The 22,585-nt window shown below is 36.9% G+C and overlaps 7 protein-coding genes across 8 annotated transcripts; 3 read left to right on the top strand and 4 right to left on the bottom strand.

Annotated features, from left to right (window-relative positions):
• Positions 1-42: 42 nt before the first annotated feature.
• On the bottom strand, positions 43-1,622 carry LOC6650007. The gene is made up of 2 exons (XM_002073766.4): positions 522-1,622; positions 43-450 (listed from the first exon to the last, which is right to left on the bottom strand). Exons 1-2 carry the CDS (start codon positions 1,533-1,535, stop codon positions 262-264), a joined length of 1,203 nt encoding a protein of 400 aa, XP_002073802.1. The 5' UTR covers positions 1,536-1,622; the 3' UTR covers positions 43-261.
• Positions 1,623-1,785: 163 nt separating this feature from the next.
• LOC6650006 (ras-like GTP-binding protein RhoL) lies at positions 1,786-9,491 on the bottom strand. 2 transcript variants are annotated; one of them, XM_047011877.1, is made up of 4 exons: positions 9,443-9,491; positions 2,691-2,775; positions 2,443-2,625; positions 1,786-2,376 (listed from the first exon to the last, which is right to left on the bottom strand). In XM_047011877.1, the coding sequence occupies exons 2-4, from the start codon at positions 2,751-2,753 to the stop codon at positions 2,053-2,055; spliced, it is 570 nt and encodes a 189-aa protein (XP_046867833.1). In that variant the 5' UTR covers positions 2,754-2,775; positions 9,443-9,491; the 3' UTR covers positions 1,786-2,052. The 2 variants fall into 2 exon arrangements, with proteins under 2 accessions (XP_046867833.1, XP_023035974.1); XM_023180206.2 differs by having other exon boundaries at positions 9,197-9,474.
• Positions 9,492-12,185: 2,694 nt separating this feature from the next.
• Positions 12,186-13,573, top strand: LOC6650168 (SAP domain-containing ribonucleoprotein). The gene has a single exon (XM_002073764.4). The coding sequence runs from the start codon at positions 12,439-12,441 to the stop codon at positions 13,429-13,431; it is 993 nt and encodes a 330-aa protein (XP_002073800.1). The 5' UTR covers positions 12,186-12,438; the 3' UTR covers positions 13,432-13,573.
• Positions 13,563-18,178, bottom strand: LOC6650167 (myelin expression factor 2). Its single transcript, XM_002073763.4, has 5 exons — positions 18,016-18,178; positions 17,298-17,883; positions 16,211-16,349; positions 13,973-15,164; positions 13,563-13,902 (listed from the first exon to the last, which is right to left on the bottom strand). Exons 2-5 carry the CDS (start codon positions 17,867-17,869, stop codon positions 13,847-13,849), a joined length of 1,959 nt encoding a protein of 652 aa, XP_002073799.1. The 5' UTR covers positions 17,870-17,883; positions 18,016-18,178; the 3' UTR covers positions 13,563-13,846.
• A 165-nt stretch (positions 18,179-18,343) lies between these two features.
• On the bottom strand, positions 18,344-19,688 carry LOC6650166 (40S ribosomal protein S27). The gene is made up of 3 exons (XM_002073762.4): positions 19,614-19,688; positions 18,978-19,197; positions 18,344-18,751 (listed from the first exon to the last, which is right to left on the bottom strand). Exons 1-3 carry the CDS (start codon positions 19,617-19,619, stop codon positions 18,723-18,725), a joined length of 255 nt encoding a protein of 84 aa, XP_002073798.1. The 5' UTR covers positions 19,620-19,688; the 3' UTR covers positions 18,344-18,722.
• A 79-nt stretch (positions 19,689-19,767) lies between these two features.
• On the top strand, positions 19,768-20,982 carry LOC6650165 (nucleoporin Nup37). Its single transcript, XM_002073761.4, has 3 exons — positions 19,768-19,992; positions 20,068-20,476; positions 20,536-20,982. Exons 1-3 carry the CDS (start codon positions 19,849-19,851, stop codon positions 20,949-20,951), a joined length of 969 nt encoding a protein of 322 aa, XP_002073797.1. The 5' UTR covers positions 19,768-19,848; the 3' UTR covers positions 20,952-20,982.
• A 159-nt stretch (positions 20,983-21,141) lies between these two features.
• LOC6650164 (RNA-binding protein 42) lies at positions 21,142-22,244 on the top strand. Its single transcript, XM_002073760.4, has 2 exons — positions 21,142-21,339; positions 21,398-22,244. Exons 1-2 carry the CDS (start codon positions 21,184-21,186, stop codon positions 22,148-22,150), a joined length of 909 nt encoding a protein of 302 aa, XP_002073796.1. The 5' UTR covers positions 21,142-21,183; the 3' UTR covers positions 22,151-22,244.
• Positions 22,245-22,585: the final 341 nt, after the last annotated feature.

Raw genomic sequence — 22,585 nt, 5'->3', positions numbered from 1 at the left:
ACGTTAGTTAATACGAATGATGAATATTAAAAGTAACAAGACTTAGGTATAATAAGTTTATCAGCTTTCATTCATTTTTATTATTACATTTAATAATAATATATATATATATATGTATATTATATATAAATATTGTGGTAATTAAACAAAACTATGTTTTAGAATTCAACCAACGATAACAACAGAAAGTGGACATAAAACCCATTGATTGTATGCGTGTTTTCTTCTTTACTTTGGGGGTGGACCATTAGAGACTCTTTCTTAATCGTAATACCAGTCCAGGAATAAGAGCGAAAATGACATGACCAAAAGAAAGAACAAAGACCAAGCACGCAGGCCAGCATTCCGTTGAGTGGCCTGACGAATTTGTTCATTGGCATCCTTGACATTCTCGGTGGTTCCCACAACGGCACTGACAATCCTTTCAATATTATGCTGCTGCAGTGCCACCTGTGAAAAAGGGAGATACAATTACCATATTTATCAGTTTAGTATAACCAACTACTGCTGCTCCTGCTTACCTTCTCTGTGAATATATCCTGCAATTGGGCAATGTCCACTACATTTTTACCAATCTGTTCGACTTCCTCAGATACACCTTGCAGCATATTGTAGATATGAACATTTTCTGCTTCGAAAAGCTGCATATCCTCTGGACTTAGTGCATCATCTTCTTCATTGTCTGCCTGATGCTGTTTTGTAATATCCTCGTCCAGGGCCACTTTTGCCGAAGAGTCTGAGTTGTTATTGTGATTTATTATTCCTTCGCTTGTTAATGCCGCTCCCTCACGATTGGGTTTACTACGTTTACGCGTTCGCGACTTTTGTGATAGAGGCAAGGATGATTTTGAGCCACTAGTTTCTGTGTGAAGTCCATCATTGGCATCTTCGTCGCCCCACTCGCCCCATTCATCATTATTCCAGTCATTTACGGCTGCATCATTTTTGGCCAATGTGTCGTGACCATTCTCTTCCACACGTCGTCCCAATTTGGCCGTTTTGCCACCTCCCGGACGCACTGGTATCTTTTTCTTATCCGCCGCCAATTTGACCAGCTTGTATGTCTCCAGCTCATGCTGGACACGATACTTCTTTTGATCAATATAGATCTGTTCCACACTATGCAGATAACTGACTAACAAATCCAACACAGCCTCGATATGCTGTCGTTCTTGGGGCTTTCGTTTAGCGCTCTTCCAGTCGCTACGCATTTTGCCCAAGTGCTGAGTATAGAATGTTACAAATTTCTCAGACTCGCGGTCAATCAGATCCCGCTGTTCGTCGGTCATGTGGGCGGCACTCTTCAGATGCTGACCAATCCTCATATAGGCAGTGCGATTCTCAATGAGAACATTGCGCAGTGTGGTAATTTTGCTACATACATCCTTTGCCTGCTTCGCAAAGTCATCCCGGAGTAAGTTCCGTCCAGTTGTTGTCGTTGAGGCTGGAGCTAGTTTGCCGGCCGCTGCCAACTCAGTCTTACGCTGCAGCCGTACCGTCATTACGCTGGCCTTAAATATCTGTGTAATGTCCATTTCGATATTGTCAAACCGAAATTGTTGTTAATATATTTTTTTAAAAACTAATTCCACATCATCTCTCTTCAATAGCGATGGTCGATATGTCACTACTTTCGATGGAATCGCTTATCGAATCTAAGAACAATTGATCTGGCAACTCCCTTGGCTAACATTTATATCGTTATCGATAGTACCGCCAATTTGAATTTAATTTTTATTGACTAGTCTTTAATTTATTTAAATTCAATTCATTTTTGTTTATATCTTTTATATATATGTATATATATTATTTGGGCTTTTTTTTCTTCATACAGAAATGCACTTTGGTCGCATACGAAATATAATAATAATCAAAATTTCACACACAAACTCTAGCACTTAGATTATAAAACTTAACATTAACATTTTTTCTATGTTACATATACTCATGAAAAACAGAAGGAAATCAGACATATAATAATTACAAATATTACACTTATTTATTACAATTATTTATGGATCTTTGTTTTGTTATTCATGCTTGCTTTCCATTCTACAGCAAAGTGCATGTTTGTGGCTTGGATTTTGGTTTCTTTTCGGCGGCACGGACAGCCTCCTCGAATACCAATGATAGATTTTGTTTTTTCTTTGCCGAACACTCTACCAGACTATAGGCATGGATCTCCTTACGCAATCGTCGACCCTCCTGCAGTGTGACAAATTTCTCGGATTGTGGTATACGTAAATCCAATTTTGTTCCAACCAACACCACGGGAACATTGTTGGAATAGTGACGAATCTCGGGCCACCATTTGCTTTTGATATTTTCAAATGAGGTACGACTACTGATCGAATAGCACAACAGGAAGCAGTTTGTCTGTGAAGGGTAAGGAAAATTCTATTATTATTTCTGTGCTGTATGAAATTTAGGATTTATAGTTACATTTGGATAGCTCAATGGTCGCAATCGTTCATAATCTTCCTGTCCGGCTGTATCCCACAGTGTCAGATTATATTCATGATCGTCGACTTGTATATTACAGGCATGATTATCAAAAACTGTTGGCACATATTCCTCTGGAAATTCATTTTGCGTATAAGTTATCAGCATGCAAGTTTTGCCAACCTATGAAATTGTAAAACATTAATTAAATTCTATATTTCACATTATAATTTTCTTAAACCATTTACCATTCCATCACCAACAATGGTGATCTTTAGAGGCCGCGGACTCTTCGACATATTCGTTGTCATATTCAGTCAGTGGAAATAAAATCTGCAAAGATAACAGGGAGTAGGCATGAGTTTGTTTTCTTTCGTCGTTTCAGATGGCAAATCTGCTGACAGTTTTGTCTGATATTGCACCATTTGGTGGCAGATGTTGTTTATCTTAACACACCCACACCCACAGTTCGAGTACCAGCAGTCCCAACCGGAAATCAGTTCAACCGCCTTCTTCCTTTTGGTTTTTGCTACTCCCTCTCTCTCTCTCTCTCTCTCTCTCTCTCTCTCTGTCTCTTTCCCTTTCTTAAGTCTTAACACATTCATTCTTTTTCTATTAATTGCCCATTGGCAAAGGCACTTGAACTTCAAAACTTTTCTAATCTAATCAAAGCAACTCAATTTGAAATTTGTTTTTGTGTTTTTTTTTATATACTCCACAGCAACAGTGGAATTAATTGTTAACAAGAACAAGAAAAACTATATATTTCTCTGGTTGAACTTATATAACCCAATCGTCCGCGACTTTCACCGACATAAAGTTTTCATCTCGTTTTTTTTTGTTGTTTTTGTTTGTTTTGGTTTTAATTAAAACTGGTTTGTCAAAAAGAAAAAAACTAGATTTCCCTCAAACTAAAAACTTTAAATCCAAAAACTTTTGCTAATTTACATATACATATATATAAATACAGTTAATCCAGTGTGTGTGATGCTGGAGATTCCTCTGCACTTAGTCAAAAGAATACGCAGAAAACTCATACAAATTCCGGGAAACATTTATCTTTATGCCATGAGTCAGCGGAGACACCGAGAGGAAGAAACCGATTACCAGTTCAGTTAGCTAACTCTCATTGCAATTATAAATAGAAAGAGATGACAGAGAATCAGAGGCAAAAACCTAGACCGCAATCCACCTCCGCCCACTCTTACTCCTCACCCTGTCTCCTCCTCATCTCTGGTGACTCATTGCATCCAAAGAAAAGAAGAAAAAAAGGTTGGCAGACGATCAACCCACATATGATAAAAGGGAAAACCGGTTACATATTCATGACATTTATCAACATACATGTGTAATATTTGTGGATCTTGCTTAACTGTGAACTTATGTATATCAAGCGTTTTGAACTTTCTGGCACGCGATGCAACTAACAAGTTTTGTCCATGATAATCAAAGACTAAAAACTCAACCGAAATGCATTCAAACTTTGCGATAATGAAATCAAACGTAAGAAGAAGACAACCCTACTATATAGTAATTTCCTAATATCGGTCATTTTTACTGAATTAGATTATATGAAAGTTAGATATATTTAAATTTACATCTTAGTTTTTCTTTCTATGCATTTTCAAAGTTTCTTTTTCTTATCCTTTCGTTATTTTTATATGCTTTGGTTTCCCAGAAATTTATTTGCTTTTCTTGTGCACGATTTGCGATATTTTTCAATCACAAGATTAATAAATTCTACAGAAATGTTTACTATATGAAAATTCATAATAAACAAGATAATGAGGATATTTTTAACTTGTTTATTAAGAATTTAGCTTGAGAAATCAATTCGTTAACCTTATTATATTGCAGTTTACCATTAGCAAGTTTTACTATATCTTTCACTAAGCCATTAATTAACTACAAGAGTATGAAAATTCCAATTCTATCATAAAAACAAGAAATTGTTACCCAAATTCTATCATAAAAACAAGAAATTGTTACCCAAAATTCAAGAAAATACAAAAAATTGGAGCAAGAAATAAAATTCTTAAGGGTCGATCACATGGAGGTCGATGCTACAATTAAATTTAATTGTTATTGGAAGAGAAGGTCTTGGAGAAGGTCATCCAATGGGGGGGGAGAACAATTGACTCTTTGCTTAGATTTTATTTTCAATGCACTTTGCATCCATTTTCATGAATTTCGACATTTTTGTGCAATTTTCTTGAACCACTTTTGAATGCCTTTAACAAATATCAAGTATCTGTAAGTACGTACTACATTTCTTTGCTTTTGGCTGGTCAAAAATAAAATTTTAAACAAACTTTTTGGTCAAAAGGTAACACTAACAGCAACAACAACAACAACAAACAAAGTAGCTAAAACTAAATAAACAGAAATTTACTATTCCCTTTTGCTTATTGGGCATATTAGATAACAAATTCATCTTTGAACCTTAGTAATTGGTATCGAAATCGAAAGGGAAAACATGTCCTAATCAATAAAGGATAAATAAATTATGTTTCATAGCATATTAAAAACTATTGACAATTAATACATATGAAAAGATATGTTAATTTTATAGCAGGGTATATCTTAGTCCACTTTCTGTTTCATGAACTTTTAGTTTTTGGTTTTGTTTTTTCGTTTTGCTGCTTCAAGCGTTTTAAATTATTATAAACAAACAGCTGTTGCTTCTGTGGCTACTGCTGTTATTTTTTCTGTTTTTAGTGACTACAACGAGAGTGCAAATAATTAAGTTCACACTCAAAAATACACACACACACAAATACACATACACCCACATAAATTGCCGACTATTTCTATAAGCAGCTGATTAGGCAATTCCTTAACCAAAATTGAAGAAAACAAAAGCAACATTTCTACATGAATGGAAATTTTGCCATTTATTGATTTCCCTTTAAAAGCCAAAAATAAAACAGGTGTGCAAAGCTGCCAAAGGGGTTTTTCAACTCAGAAAATGGTAATCTAAATTCAAAACAGGAGCAAAAAAATTAATTCAAAAACATTTAAAAAGTGAAGGTCAATTCCTTGCAACATTTTATAAATACTTTTTTTCGAACCAAAGACAAAGTGATGCCCAAAAGTGATAAAAGAATTGGAAATTTTGTTTTGCTTTAAGATTTAATTTCTATCCTTATCGTTTACATCACAAATGTTCTTTAGAAACCATCTGCTTCATTCTTGAAGTGCAAAAATCAAAGCAAAAATAAGATATTGCAAACGTGCCTTAAATTTAAATTTCCTCTATTATGAGTATAAGTGTCTATATATGTATGTATGTATATATTGCGATTTTAAAAATGATTCATTTACTATACAGCACAAATGAACAGGTCAATTACATTCGGATTGTTTGCACAATTGGTTCGAGGTGAAATGAAAGAATTCTGAAATATGTAATTGAATGAAATTTCCTATCACAGAAATTTCAACATTCCATAAACAAAGCATAAAAAAAGAAAAATTAATGCGAATACCAATATTTTTATTAAATTTATGACAAATGTTGAAAGAACCATTTAAAATTTAGTTAGCAATAATTGTAGATTTTAAATCCGATTCGGACTATTCGACCAATTTGTTGAAACAGAGGAAATTAGCTTATAAAAATATCCCCAGTATAAAAAAAAAACATACCACATTGAAAATAAAGTAGATTGAATAAGACGGAAACTCTTTATCATAAGGCAAGCATAAGAGATTTTGTATGCAAAAAACAAAAAGAGCAGACTTTTTAATACCCTTTTAACTGATGAAAGTTTTATTAAAGTTTTTTTGGGATAAGTACTTAAGTACTTAATTACCAGTTCATTGTTAAGTTGGTGAAAATTACAAAATCTGTTGGTGGTTATATAAATTCTAAAAATGGGATTAGCCAAACGATAGTTTATACACTTTAAGATGCCAAACCTTGACCAAGAAATTTAAAATTAGTTTTAATTTGTACTAAAAAGAGTTCAAAATCTTGAGACATAAATCTAATTAACAAGAATGCAGTCTTTAGGGTTTGTCTTTATGAATTTCTGGTTTTTTTGATTGTATTTCCCAACCAATATACATATATGTATATCAATGTACAATGTATAGATATTGGGCTAAACCCCGTGTCAATCGTGTCTATAAAGTTAATCCATTCCATAAGCATATTCTTATTGGGTTATTTGAAACATTTTATACTCTAAATGATTTGTGGCAATGTTTTTGTTGATGTAATTAATATACATAAATAATAAATTATTAAGGCATATTTGCCTTTATACATATATGTATGTATGTATGTATACATATATGAATTATTACAATATGACCAAGTGTTCGAGTACTTGATTATGTGTCTACATTGTGTCTTTGTGTTATCTGTTTGCTTGTTGGGTTTGGACTTGGTCTTGGGTTGGATCGAGGGATGGCCTCTCGTAAACTTTACCATATCATGTTACACATTATAAGCTTTAATTGTTGTTGTTGTTGCTGATGATGTTGTCGTTGTTGATCTTATTCTTGGAAAACTTGCCACATTTCACTGTCACTCTCAGAAACTTGCCTTAACTCTCTGCTTTGGCATAGTGTAAATTGCTTAATATATTTGATTAAATCGAATAAATTATATATATACAATACACCCAACATGCACATACATATATTTATATAAATATAATTCTATATGAGAATGACCAGCTGCAGCTTGCCCACTCCTTTTGTGGCCTTATCAGGGAAAGTGTGCCTCATCGGCTAAAGCCATAGCCACTAAAAGAATCTTTGACTACACATTTATAATATATATTATATTCATATAAACAAATATACATATGTATATATGCATACATAATAAAATATGTACATACACAACAATTGATGTTTATGAGTTCGAGTGTAAACGATTTCTCAGACTTTAGAGGCATAATTTACTTTATGAGACATTGGGACGTTGGATTAGACATTTCTCTATTTATGATCCAAGCCCTTACAGTTGAGAGTTTTTTTCTTCATTTTATAGAAATCTCATTTTACTTTTAGCCATATAAATTTTCAATGTTCAAAGTCTTAAAATGAATATGAACAAAAATCATTGCCAAATAAAATATGACCTAGGAAAGTTAGTTAACTGAAGATCATGTGTTTTAGTCTAGAAAATTTAAAAATATTGAAAAATTGATTGTCATACATCAATAATTTCAAGACTAACTGTATTTCGTTATGAGATTTTCCTTCAAATTTAAATTCTTTTAAAAGTTTTAGTGACTTTTCAGATTTATTTCGAAAAGACAAACTTTAAACTTGAAATTATACATAAAATGTTAACTTTTAATTTGTATATTGATTTGAAATCTCGTATAAATATCGCTCTATAGAATTTTAATATATTTTGCACAATCAACATGTAAAAAATAAAAAAACTAAATTGATATACACTTTAACAGGAGACATTTTTGAAGTTTTCAAGGTGTTTTTAAAAAAGTTAAATCTGTTTTATGCCCAGTTAAATTAAGTTATTACTAAAACTTTCTCTAGATATATTTTGCTTAGTTAGAAGTTGTTACCAAAGTTTTCTCTGGGTATAAGAATTATGTACTTTGTATACATAGAAGTAACTAGACATATATGTATATGTACTTATTTATACAAACGTTTAGCTTCATCCTAATCTAAACTAGAACATGGGTTTTATTCTATATTAGTTTCGCTCTCTCTCTCTCTGTCCCCCTCTCTTTTCTCCTTATTTGTGCAAAAAATAAAGAGGTTCCTATGTATGTATGTTCCTATTGTATTGGTGCTTTTTATGGTTTCTCGCATGCGTTTTCATATTAAATAAAACTGATTAGATAAGATATATACATGGTACATATAGTATATATAGTCGGAACGATAAGTGTGTAGCTCGGTGGGCGAATGGTTACCTGGTCAAAATCGAGACAAATGAAATACCCATAGACGTAACCAGAATGAAGTGAAGAGAAGTGCTGATTGTTTGTGGAATGGGCTTGGGTGGTGGGGGGAGGAGAGGGGCAGCAGGGGATGTCATGGGCATAGCCAATTAGCTCAATTAGTTGAGGTTAATACGGAGAATATATGTATTTATAGGCCGCATAGGTCGGTATGAAGTGAAATTGATTAGTGTGATTTTATGATGATGATAATTGGGGGAGGGGGGCTAAAGAGTGTGTGGAGTAATGGGCGTGGGTGTGCTGGGCACGTACTGTGTTTCCTGTGATAGCCTTTAAATGGTCTATGTAACCATATAATAATTATTTTGTTGTTAACTAAAAATGGTTACTTGACTATGCCAAAAAGGTAAAACCTGAGAGACATAAAGAGTCAGAGAGAGGAATGTGGGTGAGAGAGGGAGAGAAATCATAGTCAAGATTTAGAGTTAGAAATACGAATCAGAGAGAGAGAGGGAGAGAGCGGACACTAGACATGAAGGTGTGACGTGAGTTCCATACCAATAAGTGACTCAGGTGATAAAGTAACGATCACGCATCCCCCTCCCCTCCTCACTCTCTTGAGCGCCACAAATGCCCCGCTGTCTCCCACAACCTACAACTACAAGTGAAGTTGTTCTAACAATGTTTACACTAAATACACAAAAGACTCTTTAAACACACACACACACAGAGAGCATACACACAGACAATTGTATTCACAAGGTCACTTATTGGCCATGTTTTGCACTTGTATTAAATAATCAAAAATTTCGTATGCGTAATTAGTTTTAATATTTCATTTCTTTTACACCAACACGTACTTATAGATATCTATATTATATGTAATCGTTGTTGTTATTGTTTAATATTTGCTTGTTTCTGTTTTTTTTGCAACAATCAATCGAGCGACACGTCTGGGCTATGGGTTGATGACGTTCGAAATTGATCGCGATGGGGCAGCAAGAGAGAAAGAGAGACGGAGAGAGATTTCACTGTTGTGGGTGCGGGTGCGCGTGGAGGAGCCGTTCGAAAAAAAAAAAAATAATAATAATAACAACAACAAGTACCAAAGCCAATCCGTTAACGATACCGAAAAAGAGAACCGATCGCCTGCACAGCGTTTAGTCAACTGAGCCCACCCAACATTCATATCTTATAGCCAGCCTCAACGTTATCACAATATGGGATAACGCCGGCGAGATACCCTATACATAATAGGAGCTCACAATTATAGGGGACCCAGTTATGACCCGGGTTTTGAAAAACCTCGAAATTTTTTCTTCAGTTCCGGAAAATTAAAAATTAAGAAGTTTAACATTTAAATATTAACCAAACGCAACTTTTTTCCAAAGAATGTATGTTTATTTGAGTTACTCAAAAAATTTTGGAATAGATTTAATTTGGATAACTTTTTTTAGGCCGAAAAAAGTTATGACTCACCTTAAGAAATTCACTGAAAATAAGAAAATACGAAAGGTATGTCACACCAATTGTTGTAATTTTATGGTTTATTTATTATGTAGGCCTTCAATGGCAAAAACAATGAAAAAAAACAAAAGAAAATGGTCATAAATGACAAAGATTTTTATTCCTCGGCGTCCATGTCATGCATGCATGTTAGCGCACTTCAAATGAACATTCCCGATCGAGATCTTCCAGAATATTCTCGGACAAACTGTTCTCAATATGTAAATTTCCTTTCCTTATTTTTAAACAACAACAAAAATGTTGGAATTTGACAATTTTACATGATCCTATTGCAAAAAATAAAATGGGGCATAACTGGGCACCCCAGCTAAGTCATAACCGGGCCTTTTTATAGTTTAAAGTTTATTTGTATATTTTTTATAGACATAATCACTTAAATTTTTATAGAATCACAAAATATACGGCAAATACAATATTTAGATGCATTACACTCACCTTTTCACTGTTAATTTCACAAAATTTTACTTTGAAAAAAATTTAAAAAAAAAAAATTTCGCACGATTTTTAACACGATGTTTGGTACGCGTATATACAATACGATTATTAACGTTGGGGTCTGTCCAAAAACTGCAGAACGTCTAATAAACATGATTTACAGGGCTCAAACTGTCATTCAATACCGCATTTCAAAAATATTTGAGAATTTCACAACTGGGCCTGAGTTGCCAAGGACATCCCAAATATACCTCCATTGTAATTCACTTTAATATACCCTTTTACATGGCTACAGGGTATACCAACTCAACAACTGAGCAGGCAAGAGCAACATTTCCAGTATGAGTATCTTGCAGATACAAAACAAGACACAGGCACAGGGAGAGAGGGAGAGAGATAGAGAGAGCGTAACTACTTCTAAGAGACTCATGAACAAACGAGTTGCTCTTGCCTCTCAACTGGTAATTCTCTCGTTTATCAGCTGCTTTAACGGTACTTGAGTACTCTTAAGATATTATTCAAGTTATTGTTTACCAAAAAAATTAATAAGATTAACCATGTTGAAACAGTTTTTTTTTTAATTTCAAAATTAATCAGAGAAATTTATGGTTAAATGACATCCGCTTAATTAGAATTCAAATTAACTAGGTCAAATGAAATATGAGAGATATGTATATGCCTTGACTTGGCTTAAATCAGTAATAATAGTTTTCTTTCACTGCTATGTCCATTCAAAAAGGTGCAGTTCAGAAACACAAATAGAACATAAACTTTAATAATCTGCTGTCATGGTCAATTAATCAACCTCAAGCTCAACGATACTTTGTGGGGGCCAAGGGGTATATGTCATAGTGTGTGTGTTAATGTGTGTGTGTTAATGTGTGTGTGTATGTTGCGTGTAAGAGTAATTAAGCTTAAACCGCCTAAAGTACATAGAAACTATATATGGAACAGCAGAGTCAATGAATTCAATTACAGTATTACATTAATTAAAATTATCACAACTCACCACATAACATTTTCCATTTTCTTAAAAAAATTAAAAGGGGAAAAGCAAGTAAAAAGGTCAATTACGGCGGCATTTCATTATTATAAAAAGAAATGCTGGAAAATTATGAATAAATATGAATACATATATGCAGACGAGTGCCAATTAGGAACGGCTACTTATAAGAAACGGCAGCAGCATATGAGCCACATGTGTTCCAAGAGTCCGGGTATAGGATAAGACGAGCCACGCAGGTGCCGCACTCAAAAAAAAAACTATACAATCGAGTGCCCCCGAAAGACAAGGTCGTGTGCAACACTTTCATTTTCCTAAGGAGAAAGATCATCTTAAATTGGCTACGAAAAAGAAGGGGGGTACAAGATAAATATTGCATTGCGTTTCCGGTCTATCCGGACTGCTATTTATATTCCTTTATATTTATATCTTATCTTTGACGGCAGCAGCAGCACACATCAGTTAAACCCCTCATGAGGGTGTAGTGACAAAAACAAATATTATCGGTCTACAATTACAGTCTAGCGAAAGGGAAGTGGTAGTAAATGAGAATAAAAAGAAACAAGACATTTATTGTTTTATTTTTCTTTAAGATAAGAACTTTTGAAAGAGTATTTTCCCATTTACACATTGTGAGTGAAAAATGAATAATATTCCTAATTCCTAATATTCCTTCTCAGATAATATTATTGTATGTAGATTGTAATAATTTAAAATCTTAGCAACCGTTAAATTTCGATACTACAGAAAATATGTTATCGATTAATTTAGTTTTTCCAGCCGTGAGTATAAAAACGCAGATGTTCCCAACATCTGGCAACTGTGTTTCTGTTAGAGCTGGAAACACATAACGATAGTACCATCGATGTTATTTCCAGCTCTATCGATCGATTTATTAAAATAATAAAAAATTTCAAATAATAATAAAATGTATAGTAATATATGTATTAATATAATGCATAACCATAACATATATATATGTGTGCAGTAAATAAAATATATAAATATCATAAAATATGTTCACTGGGTTCAACGGTTCACCCAATACACCCGTTTCACAGACTTCATCGATATCAAAAGCATTTCCAGCTATAGTTTCTTTTCTAAACATCCGAAGAAAATTGTGAAAAACAAAAAATGCCTGAAACCGATGTAAATAAAATGAAAGTGGCTGATTTAAAGCGCGAGTTAAAGTTGCGCGGTCTGCCAGTTAATGGTAATAAAAACGAACTAGCTGACCGACTGCAAACAGCCCTACTCGAAGGCAGTCTCTCATTGGAAGATAGCGCCATTAACGACGACGCGCTAGATGGAGACGATGACGTTTTGTTGACCGATGAGGATGAGCACAAGCTACTGCTGGACGAACATGAAGATGAGCTGCTTAAGAGTCCGGTGCCCACATCAGCAACATTGCTGCAATTAGGAACTGATAAGGCGGAGACGGAGACCCCCTCAAGCGTCAAGAAAATTGTACTGAAGAGGACGAATTCCCAATTGGTGACAGGAGCAGGAACCGCCGCCGCAGCTAACACATCGGCAATCATATCCAAGGAAAATGCCGCACCAGAAGCTAAGCCCACTGAAGAGAAACCAGCAGCTGCTGATACCGCAAAGACGGAAGAGACTCCCACCAAAACCAATCATAAACCTATTGTAATTGGACGCAGCTCCGCAACGAGTGCCGATACGAATAAAAAACTCAGTGAATTGAGCATTCAGGAGCGTTTGGCTTTACGTGCCAAGAAATTTGGAATCACCGAATCGGCGGCTACGGCTGTAGCAACGGCCATTAATAAGTCATCAAGCGCTTCTATTGTGTCCAACAAGGGTAACAAGGAAACAGATGAAGAGCAGAAGGAGGCATTAAAGCGAAGAGCTGAACGTTTCGGTTGCGTGGTTCCCGAGAAGACATCCAAAACAGCAACCGATGAGCGTCTGCAAAAGCGCAAGGAACGATTTGGTCTAGCAACGGAATCTTCAGGAGCATCAACCGGTGCAGCAACAAAAGGAGCCAATACCAACTATTCCGAGAAAGCCCTGGCACGCTTGGAACGATTTAAGACAACGTCGACAACCCCGTCGACGGCAACGGCAGCAACTCCTACCACAATAGCTGCAACCAAGTAGTAGGACTAGAGATTCCGACAATCAGAATAATATATTGCATAAGCAAAACCATATTGTAGGATTTAAGCCATCCACATCAGCAATAGTTAAGCAACATTTAACTAAACGAATAAAATAAAATGAAAATCATATGAACTAGAAATATCTCTGCACATGTTTATAATTTTACTTTAACGTTAAAACAATTGCAGATCGGATTTATGTATGTATGTATATATAAGTGTATGCTGGGATTTTGTATAATTTTATTTGTTTTGAATTTATTTGCTTAAAAATTACATGAATTGCGTCATCTGCTGGTTTTTTGTTTTTTTTTTTTTTGTTGAAAATGGAACGTCAGTTATACGTCTATGTTAATGGTTATCTCGCTCTTTCAATGGAACCACTTAGAATCTATATGTTAGGGGGGTATGTCTTAAAAGTAGGATACTTTAATGCTGCGACCATCTAGACGCGAACCATCCATGAGTCCTAGAAATTACAAAAAAAAAATAAAACAAATCAAAGTGTGTAAGACAGGATAATCAAGGAAATTACTAACCGACGGCAAGTTCGGCATCACGCTCCTTGAAGAAACGCACAACGCCCACATCGTTGCCACGAATTTCGGCAAATTTAACATCGCCAATTTCACGGAATTTGTCGCGCAACGTCTGCCAAGTGCACGACATGGGCACGTTTTTGATGATAATGGTATCCGATTTGCGGCCACCTGCCCCGGAATTGCCGACACCGACATTGGAATTGCCGCCGACTCCACCACCAACACCTCCGCCGCCTCCAAACATATCGAGATTGTTGCCGGTATTGTAGTCATTATTGTCTCCACCGCCGCCGCCACCACCACCGATGCCTCCCACACCGCCGCCATTGCCGGAGCTGCTGTAGGCATTGTAGCCCACATTGCCGGAAACTCCTCCAACTCCGCCGCCGGTGTAATTGTTTCCTCCGCCAGAGCTATAGTTGTTACCGCCGCCGCCGCCAGATCCGCCGCTGCTATAATTGTTGGTTAGACCCGCATTGGAGCCAGACATGGTATCATCATTGCCACCAGCATTACCCAAATTCAAACCCAAAGTATTAAGGGAAGAGGTAAGCAGGGGATTGGAGAGGGCGGCCCCCAAATTGCCCAGACCGACAACAGCAGCCAAATTGCTGGTATTCAGATTATTAAGATTCAATCCACCGCCGCCAACACCACCACCGGCCTGATTGCCGAGATTGGGCTTCTGAACTGGAGCAACTGGCGAAGGCTGAACCGCTGCATTCTGGCCAAACATAACACCACCGAGATTACTCAAAAGATTGCTGGAGTTGCTGACACCAACACCCAATTGACCACCCGCTGCTCCTCCCAGCTGAGAGTTCTGCTGAACTTGTCCCAGCAATTGATTTTGGTTCCGACCACCGCCATTGGGTAAATTATGGGCAACATCCTTCAATGGCTCACCATTGGGTCCGAGACCAATGCCCACACCACCCAAACCCTCGGGCAATTTCAGTCCCTCACTCTTATCGGGAATCCGATCCAAACGCACTGTCATCCGGCGATCGTAGAGCATTTGACGATCCAACATGGAAATGGCCTGAACAGCTTCCACCGGATGATCGTACTCGATCACAGCAAAGCCACGACTATTGCCCTCCTTATCAAGGGATAGATCCATACTCTGCACCTTGCCAGCCAGCTTGAAGACCTGTTTGAGCTTCTTGCTGTCCACCTTGTAGTCCAGCTGGGAGAGAAGCACAAAGAGGAAGACAAAATGTAAAACTTATTAATTATACTTTGCTATACAAAACGAGGATGTGCCCACGGGAGCGACGCGAACAACTAGAAATTTTGACACTTCTGCATAGAGAAACTACCTTCAAGGGCAAAACCAGAATCGAGATTAGAATATGTTTTTTTTTTTCGTTTTATATTGAGGAGATAATACGACGCCGTTTCTTGAAATTCTGCCCTAGAAACTTGGAACTGTTTCATATTTATAACCCATTGTTCGATGTGGCTAGAAGGAAGGGGATAAAGAGATGAGACAAGGAATAAGACAAACGAATAGCAGCTTAAATCTCAAAGAGACAGACTCTGTTGTTCTTCGGCTATGGCCGAAATTTCTTAACTTCCTTGCAATAATCAGTAGTCACCGTAATAACTGGAAGATATAGTGAATCAATATTTTGCTATAGAACTACCTCAGAGCGATAGCTGCAAAGGGAAGACTTTGAAAGACAATCGGACACGGATAAAAACCACACGGCTCAATCTATTAATCTTAAAAACATCCACACAAATCAGCAATTTGGGATTTCGAGTGTCAACAATATTTAAGGTCCTCTTTGAACAAGTTTCAAATTAATTTGATATCTATAATTATCAAAGCACCAAGCAATATTTCTAGCCCATAAATTTAAGATCTTAACATAATTACAAATTACTTTTTTAAGTTTTTAGCAGATCTAAGTTCGATTTCCAAATTAGGGATTTCATCTGTTGATGAAAGAACTCATCATAGACATTACTTATGGGTTATAAATACAAAACAGCAAAAGAAGCAGCAGCAACCCAATACAAAAAAAAAAAAAAAGAAAAAAAAAAATCAAAATTCCTTAATTGTATATAATAAATAGGTAATTTGGATAGATAAGATATAAAAATGATGAGGAACCAGGCCAAGGGAGGTGCGCCTCAGCCTCAGCCACAGTCACAGCCTTAGCCAACTTACACACATTTTGATAGAATTTTAGTTTTAAAAATGAATTGTACATTCAATATACTCACATTAGCAACAAAAACCTTATTATGCAAAGGTCCACTTATGCCAAGACTCTCCAAAAACGAAGAAGAAAGCCCATACAAATTGTAATTCGACGAATTATTATAATCATTTGACATCATGTTAAAATTATTACGCCCAGATCTAGAAAAAGAGAAGCCAGAAGAAGATCCAGAGAGAGAAAAACAAACAAAATAGATAAACTTCAACTACAAAAGGATTACGAAACATTACGAGATTCCCAATCAAGAGAGAGAGAGAGTGAGAGAGACTGACCCTCTTTTATCCTGCAATCATATCATCTTCATAGAAAAATTCATATTTATCCGACTACAAAGAAATCATCACCCAAGTCAAACTAAATTTACAATTTAAGCTATATAATCATTCATCAAGATCTTTGTACTTTCATTCAACCTAAAATGATCTAACAAATTGTATGCGCCTTCATTCCGATATCACAGCTACATATGATCCAATTGAAACATTCCCTAAGCAGTTCCGTTGATGACTCCGCAGGAATAGAAGTATATGACAACCAGTACCTTAAATCTTTCTAAATTTATCGATTGGTGGAAAAATATACACACAAAATATATTTAAGCCCAAATTGTATTCGAACTCTCTTGACGCAGGGTCGATCGACTACTATGCACTTTTACATCGGACCTTTTGTCTTTTAAGGATTGACAAAGTATTGGCCCATGACTATCAGCTGTATCAAAAAAAAAAAATAAAATATAAGTATCCTATTGAGGCTCGAAAATTTCAATTCCATGTTGTACATTTCTCTTCAAATGGATCAACTTAAGCCAAATCAACTAGAGAGATCAAAGCCGTTCCTATGATACGCAAAATCGACTAAACTCGACAAAGATATGAGATTAGAAAAAACCTATTAAAAGAAAACTCTTAGCCTCAATTAAACGATCACAGCAAACTCAACGTAAAGCTGATTGTTTATATACGTATCTCTCCTCCCCCGATAGACGATCGAGCATATCTAATTATGTGCTTGCTTTAGAAGAAGATATGTCCAAAGAAATGTTTGAAATCTGAAAATCTACATTCCCAATCCAATTCTATACTCACAATCTGTCATCATCGCGACGCGAAAAGCCACGATCACGATCATCCATGAGGTCGCGACCGCCACCACCACCGCCGCCGCCTCCGCCATTGCCGCCTCCGCCGCCACCAGCACCATCACGCACAATTCGGCCATATTGATCACGTTGCTCGCCATGATCTTCCTTGACTACCAATTCACGGCCGTTGACCTCATAGCGATTCATTTTCTCCATGGCCTTTTGCACATTCTCGGGGTCCTTGAACTCCACAATGCCGCAACCGCGTGCCTTGCCGCTCTCATCGTGGAATAGTTGCACATACTCAATGGAACCAACAATGCGACGGAATAGATCCTTCAGATCTTGCCAGCGATAGTCGTAAGGAATGTTCGAAATATATACACGGCAATTGCGTCTTTCTCGGCTTCTGTCCCGGCCATTACCGCCGGCACCTCCTCCACCGGCATTGCCAGCGCCTCCACCGGCGTTACCGTTGCCGTCAGCGTCCGAGAAACGAGAGCCACGTGCTCCTCGGCCACGACGATCGCGTTCCTTTTCACGATTTTCTATCGCATTGTTGTTGTCCATGTTCATTGTTTTGCTATGCCCTGAAATTTTACACAATGTATTTTTCTCTATCTTTTTTTTCTGTCTCGCATTTTTCGGCGTCACAAAGAAAAAAAATGGCGGCTATTTGCAAAAGCAAGTTTCATGGCCAGTTATTCTTTACTTATACAAACCTATTTCCGCCTGCGATTATATTAATGCAACCGAATGTATATATTTTATGCTCTTGTCAAAATTATGCAATTTAAATTGTTAAAACGTAAAAAATCAATAAAATATAATAGACGGTACTCCGTGCAAGGTTTTCCACAACAGTGTTCAGAAGAGATAATTATACAGTGCTGGAAAACTTCGACTGCAATTATTTCGATACATCGATAGACGAGTGTGCAATCGAAGTCATTTAAATTATGGCGCCAATACAAAGTCATAAATTCTAGTTAACTTCCTGATTTAAATTAGGGGTTTTACTAGTGCAGAATAAGAAATCCCATTTGTGCATTTACTAAACCACAAAATCGTTAATTCTTTAATCAAAAACACAAAATAAAGCCAAGAAATGCCAGATTTGTGAATATTACAAGGCTTTGTTTCTATTTTACAGCCACAGAGTGGATAGAACCAAACATGTGTTTGTTTTGTTTGTTAAAAACTACTTAATATAAAAAATTATTAGTGTTCCCGACTGCAGGTTCATGATGTTTATTAACGCTGGCCGTCGATCCCCAAAAAGATCCGTTTTAGTCCAAACTAACCATTTTTTGCGAAATGAAAGATTTGGATGGATTTTGTGGGATTTCTTTTCGTTTTTATAAGTTTTTATTAAAAAATTAATAATTTGTGGTTCATCAATAGGCGTCACACGTTACAATTTCTTCAATTACTGTGGCTTCCTACGGAACGAGCAGCCTGCAAACAAAAAAAGAAATTAAGTTATTAAATATATCTTGCAAAAATATTACCAAGAAGAAATTAATATATCGCTTAAACTTTATACAGAAGGCATTATATTTTCAGTCTTGTCTGGAGTTAGATATGTATATCCGACTTTGACCCAATGATACACTTCAATTCTTTGGCACTAAGCGATAATATCAACAATCCTTGGAGTTTTGATAGTAAGATTGACACAAACCTTCTGTCAGCTTGGCGCGTCCTCCAGTAGGCTGGCACAGAATGGTGGCGCAACCAGCACAGACCACAACGCCCTGTGCATGACTGAACACGGTTGTGATACGATAGCAACCAGGGCACTTCACATCCATGAAGTAAGAGTTGGGGTGCTGGACCAAACGCTTCAGCTTGTGCTTGCGCTTCTCCTCAGCGGGCAGAGGGTGCAGTAAATCTTTTGCTAGCTAAAACCAAAGTAGAAAACTTATTAGATGATGATAAGCCAAATAACAACAAATACTGCAAGATGAACAGGAAAAATTCGCCAATGCCAAATGTTAATTTATAGGTTATGTTTTAACGAATAGTTAATTCATATAATTCATAAATTTCACATTTATTGTAATATATTCTGTGCCCCCACAAACGAATCGGGCACATGCGTGGCTAACACACACACATACACATTCACAATAAGCCACAGCTCGCCAGACATATTTGCAGACTACATCAATTTTGTGGGCTTTAATGCTTTTCTTCACAGCAAACACATGCTTTGCAGACACTACGCACTCCAGCGATTACTATTAGACACTTTTAGCATGGGCATTTGCAAATTTTCCTTGTTTAAAAGCCATTTTTTGCATAATTTTTCACCCACCGGCATGTTTTTTCTTTCACAGCTAACACGGAAAAGGAAGTTAGCCAAGCCGAATTGCAGCCAACTTAACTTAATAGGAATGTGGCTAAAAAATACCAAATTCGAAAAGCTGGCAGCTCTTTCAGAATTGTCTGGCAACACTGACTGCAACAGATGTTTGTTCTACAAAGTGGCAGCACTGTTTGCGCCTTTTCTTGTTTTTTGTGCAAATTGATAATAACTTTAATTTGGTGAAATGCCTGCATTAACTGAACCCGACCATACCATAAGTTTCCATGAGTCGATTACGTGCTATGAGATATGCAAAAATGATTTCGCCTACAATCTCCTTTGCGTAGCTCACAATAAGCATTTGTCTCTGATTTTATTGGGCATGCCGGTAAGTTTTGAAAATGTTTACATTGAAATCAGCATAATATTTATATTTGTAACTCCCGTGTGGTATGATGTGCAGGAGGAAACCGGAGAATTCGGGTATAATCAATTGCAGGCTGTGGCCATCAGCGATGTCGATGACAGGTGTGTCCAAGCTCTGGCTTTCTCACCGGACACGACGCTAAATTTTACCCCAAATAATGTGGAAATTTGTGCGGCCATTGAGAGCAATCTGAAAATATATCGGACTGATCTAAGCCAGCATAATTCTGTGCAAGTTTTAAACGGTCACAGCGACTATATCAATGATGTGTCCTGGGTGTGCGAGGGTGAATTTCTAGCATCGGTTAGCGATGATTTTACCTGTAAATTTTGGAATCCCAAAGGAAGTGTTGAGAATGTTATTACATTCTGTCTATCATCAGCTGGCATGTCAATTAAATCTCACTTGGAGGATCCAAACAAAGTCTTGGTAGCCGAAAAGAGAGGTAATGGCTAATGAATATTAAACTTGACCAGATTTACACATCGATTGATTGTCTTGCAGGTGTAATTCATCTTTACAATATACGGACCAAGCAGGCAATAGTTTCCGTTGAGTCTCCTAAATTTCCTTTAATGTCGGCGGATTGGGCTTGCAATAATCGTCTATTTGTTACTGCTCTGGCTGGTGGTGACATCGTAACCTGGGATCTCAGTCGCCCCATTACCCCCATCGATGTCAAGCAAGTCCACGAGGATGGTGGTCGCGTTGTGCGCTTTGCTCCTGGCAGTTCGGATCTGGTGGTGGCCAGCATTGGTCGTCCGGATTTGACTTTGAAAGTGTTTGCAGCCAAATCATTGGTACCGCTTGTAGAGGCATCTCTAAAAACATATGCTGGTCTGACTTGGCATCAACGGCTGCCCTATATAACAGCGGCCTCAGATAGAAAATTGCATTTCTGGAAAGTGCAAATTAAGTAATTTTTTATACAAATAAAATTAAAGAAATGAATTCGTGCGTTTTTGTTTAAAATCCAAATCCGATAGTTTGTTGCCGGGTGTTGCCACTTCGTTATTTAATTATGGTTGCTTCGAATTTGATATCGACTTATGTTGAAGTAATCGAATTTTCCCAGACTTCGATATTGTTTTTCTTTCTGTGCATTTTTTCCATAAAAATATAAGTTTTTAATATTGAGTTGATATTTAAAAAATGGGTACAAAACGTCGTCACATAGAGGACGAATTGTCGCGCTTTGAAGCAGAAATTTCCAAGCCGCCAGCGCGAAACCTTTTTGTGCCCAACCAAGTGCGACCCGTGATTGCTGCAAATACTTATACCAATGTCCAGCAAAAATTGCAGCAGCCCGTACGTATATAAACCAACAACAAAATAGAAAATACCACTAAAGTTTAAACAATTCTAGACATCTTCCGGCGGTGCACGACTAACAGTGCCTCCTCCACCCATGCCGCCAGCACCCTCTTTCATGTCAACATTTGTGCCCACAGGCTCCGCAGGTCCAGCCAAGCCCATTGTGGCAACTCCAGTGGTACTGAGCAGTGCCCCGAAGTTGTATCAATGTCGGCAGTCTGTACATGTGCCGACTGTAGCTGCGCCGGCCACCTCCATCGATATCAATGCCATTCAATTTGATGTAACGCAGAAGCTGAAAAAGCTCAAGGCCGAAAAGTCTGGGCCCAATCCGATAGCAGAAGAGGCCATTAAAGCAGCACGTGCTTCATCCGCCCTGCAGTCATTTCAGACCACCGAACGCAAGAAAAAGGATCGGAAAACTGTGCGGATAGCCGGCGGCAGTGTGTGGGAAGATTCTTCCCTTGCAGATTGGCCAGATGATGATTTTCGTATATTTTGCGGTGATCTTGGAAACGATGTCAACGATGAGGTACTCACACGCACTTTCAACAAGTTCCCTTCATTTCAAAGGGCGCGCGTAATCCGTGATAAACGCACCGGCAAGAGTAAAGGATTCGGTTTCGTGAGTTTCCGTGAACCAGCAGATTTCATACGTGCCATGAAGGAAATGGATGGTCGTTATGTGGGCAGTCGTCCCATTAAGCTGAGGAAGAGCACTTGGCGGCAACGCAGTCTCGATGTGGTCAAGAAGAAAGAGCGCGAAAAGCAAGTCCTTTTACAGGCGTTTAATTCAATGAATTAAGCCCATGTCAAGAACATATTTAGGCTAGTTTTGGTCAACGTTTCGTATAGCTCAAATTATACTATTAGAATTGACGAATTAAAATGTACTTTTAGCAAAGAAAATGAAAATTTTATTTCTATTCTAATATTTCATTTCGCGACATAATTGAATTATAAAAGCATTTTAGTCACAAATGTAAATTCTTATATAAATCTGCCAGAAATGAATTTACAAAACTTTGATGAACATATTTGGTCTAAAAGGTTTATGTCATATTTCAAATTTCTGGTGTGCCAGAACTAAGAATAACACAGATAAATCAAGCATTTACAATATCTTAAACCATACACATAAGTTTATACTAATTCTTTCTATTTATCCTGATCCCATTTTGGTAAAGCATCTTGTTCTTTTTTGAAATTCACAATTGATGAAAAACCTAAATTAATTTGA

This window comes from Drosophila willistoni, chromosome 3R, assembly GCF_018902025.1.
Source record: "Drosophila willistoni isolate 14030-0811.24 chromosome 3R, UCI_dwil_1.1, whole genome shotgun sequence".
NCBI classification, from domain to species: domain Eukaryota; kingdom Metazoa; phylum Arthropoda; class Insecta; order Diptera; family Drosophilidae; genus Drosophila; species Drosophila willistoni.
This window is presented reverse-complemented; position numbering and strand designations above follow the sequence as displayed.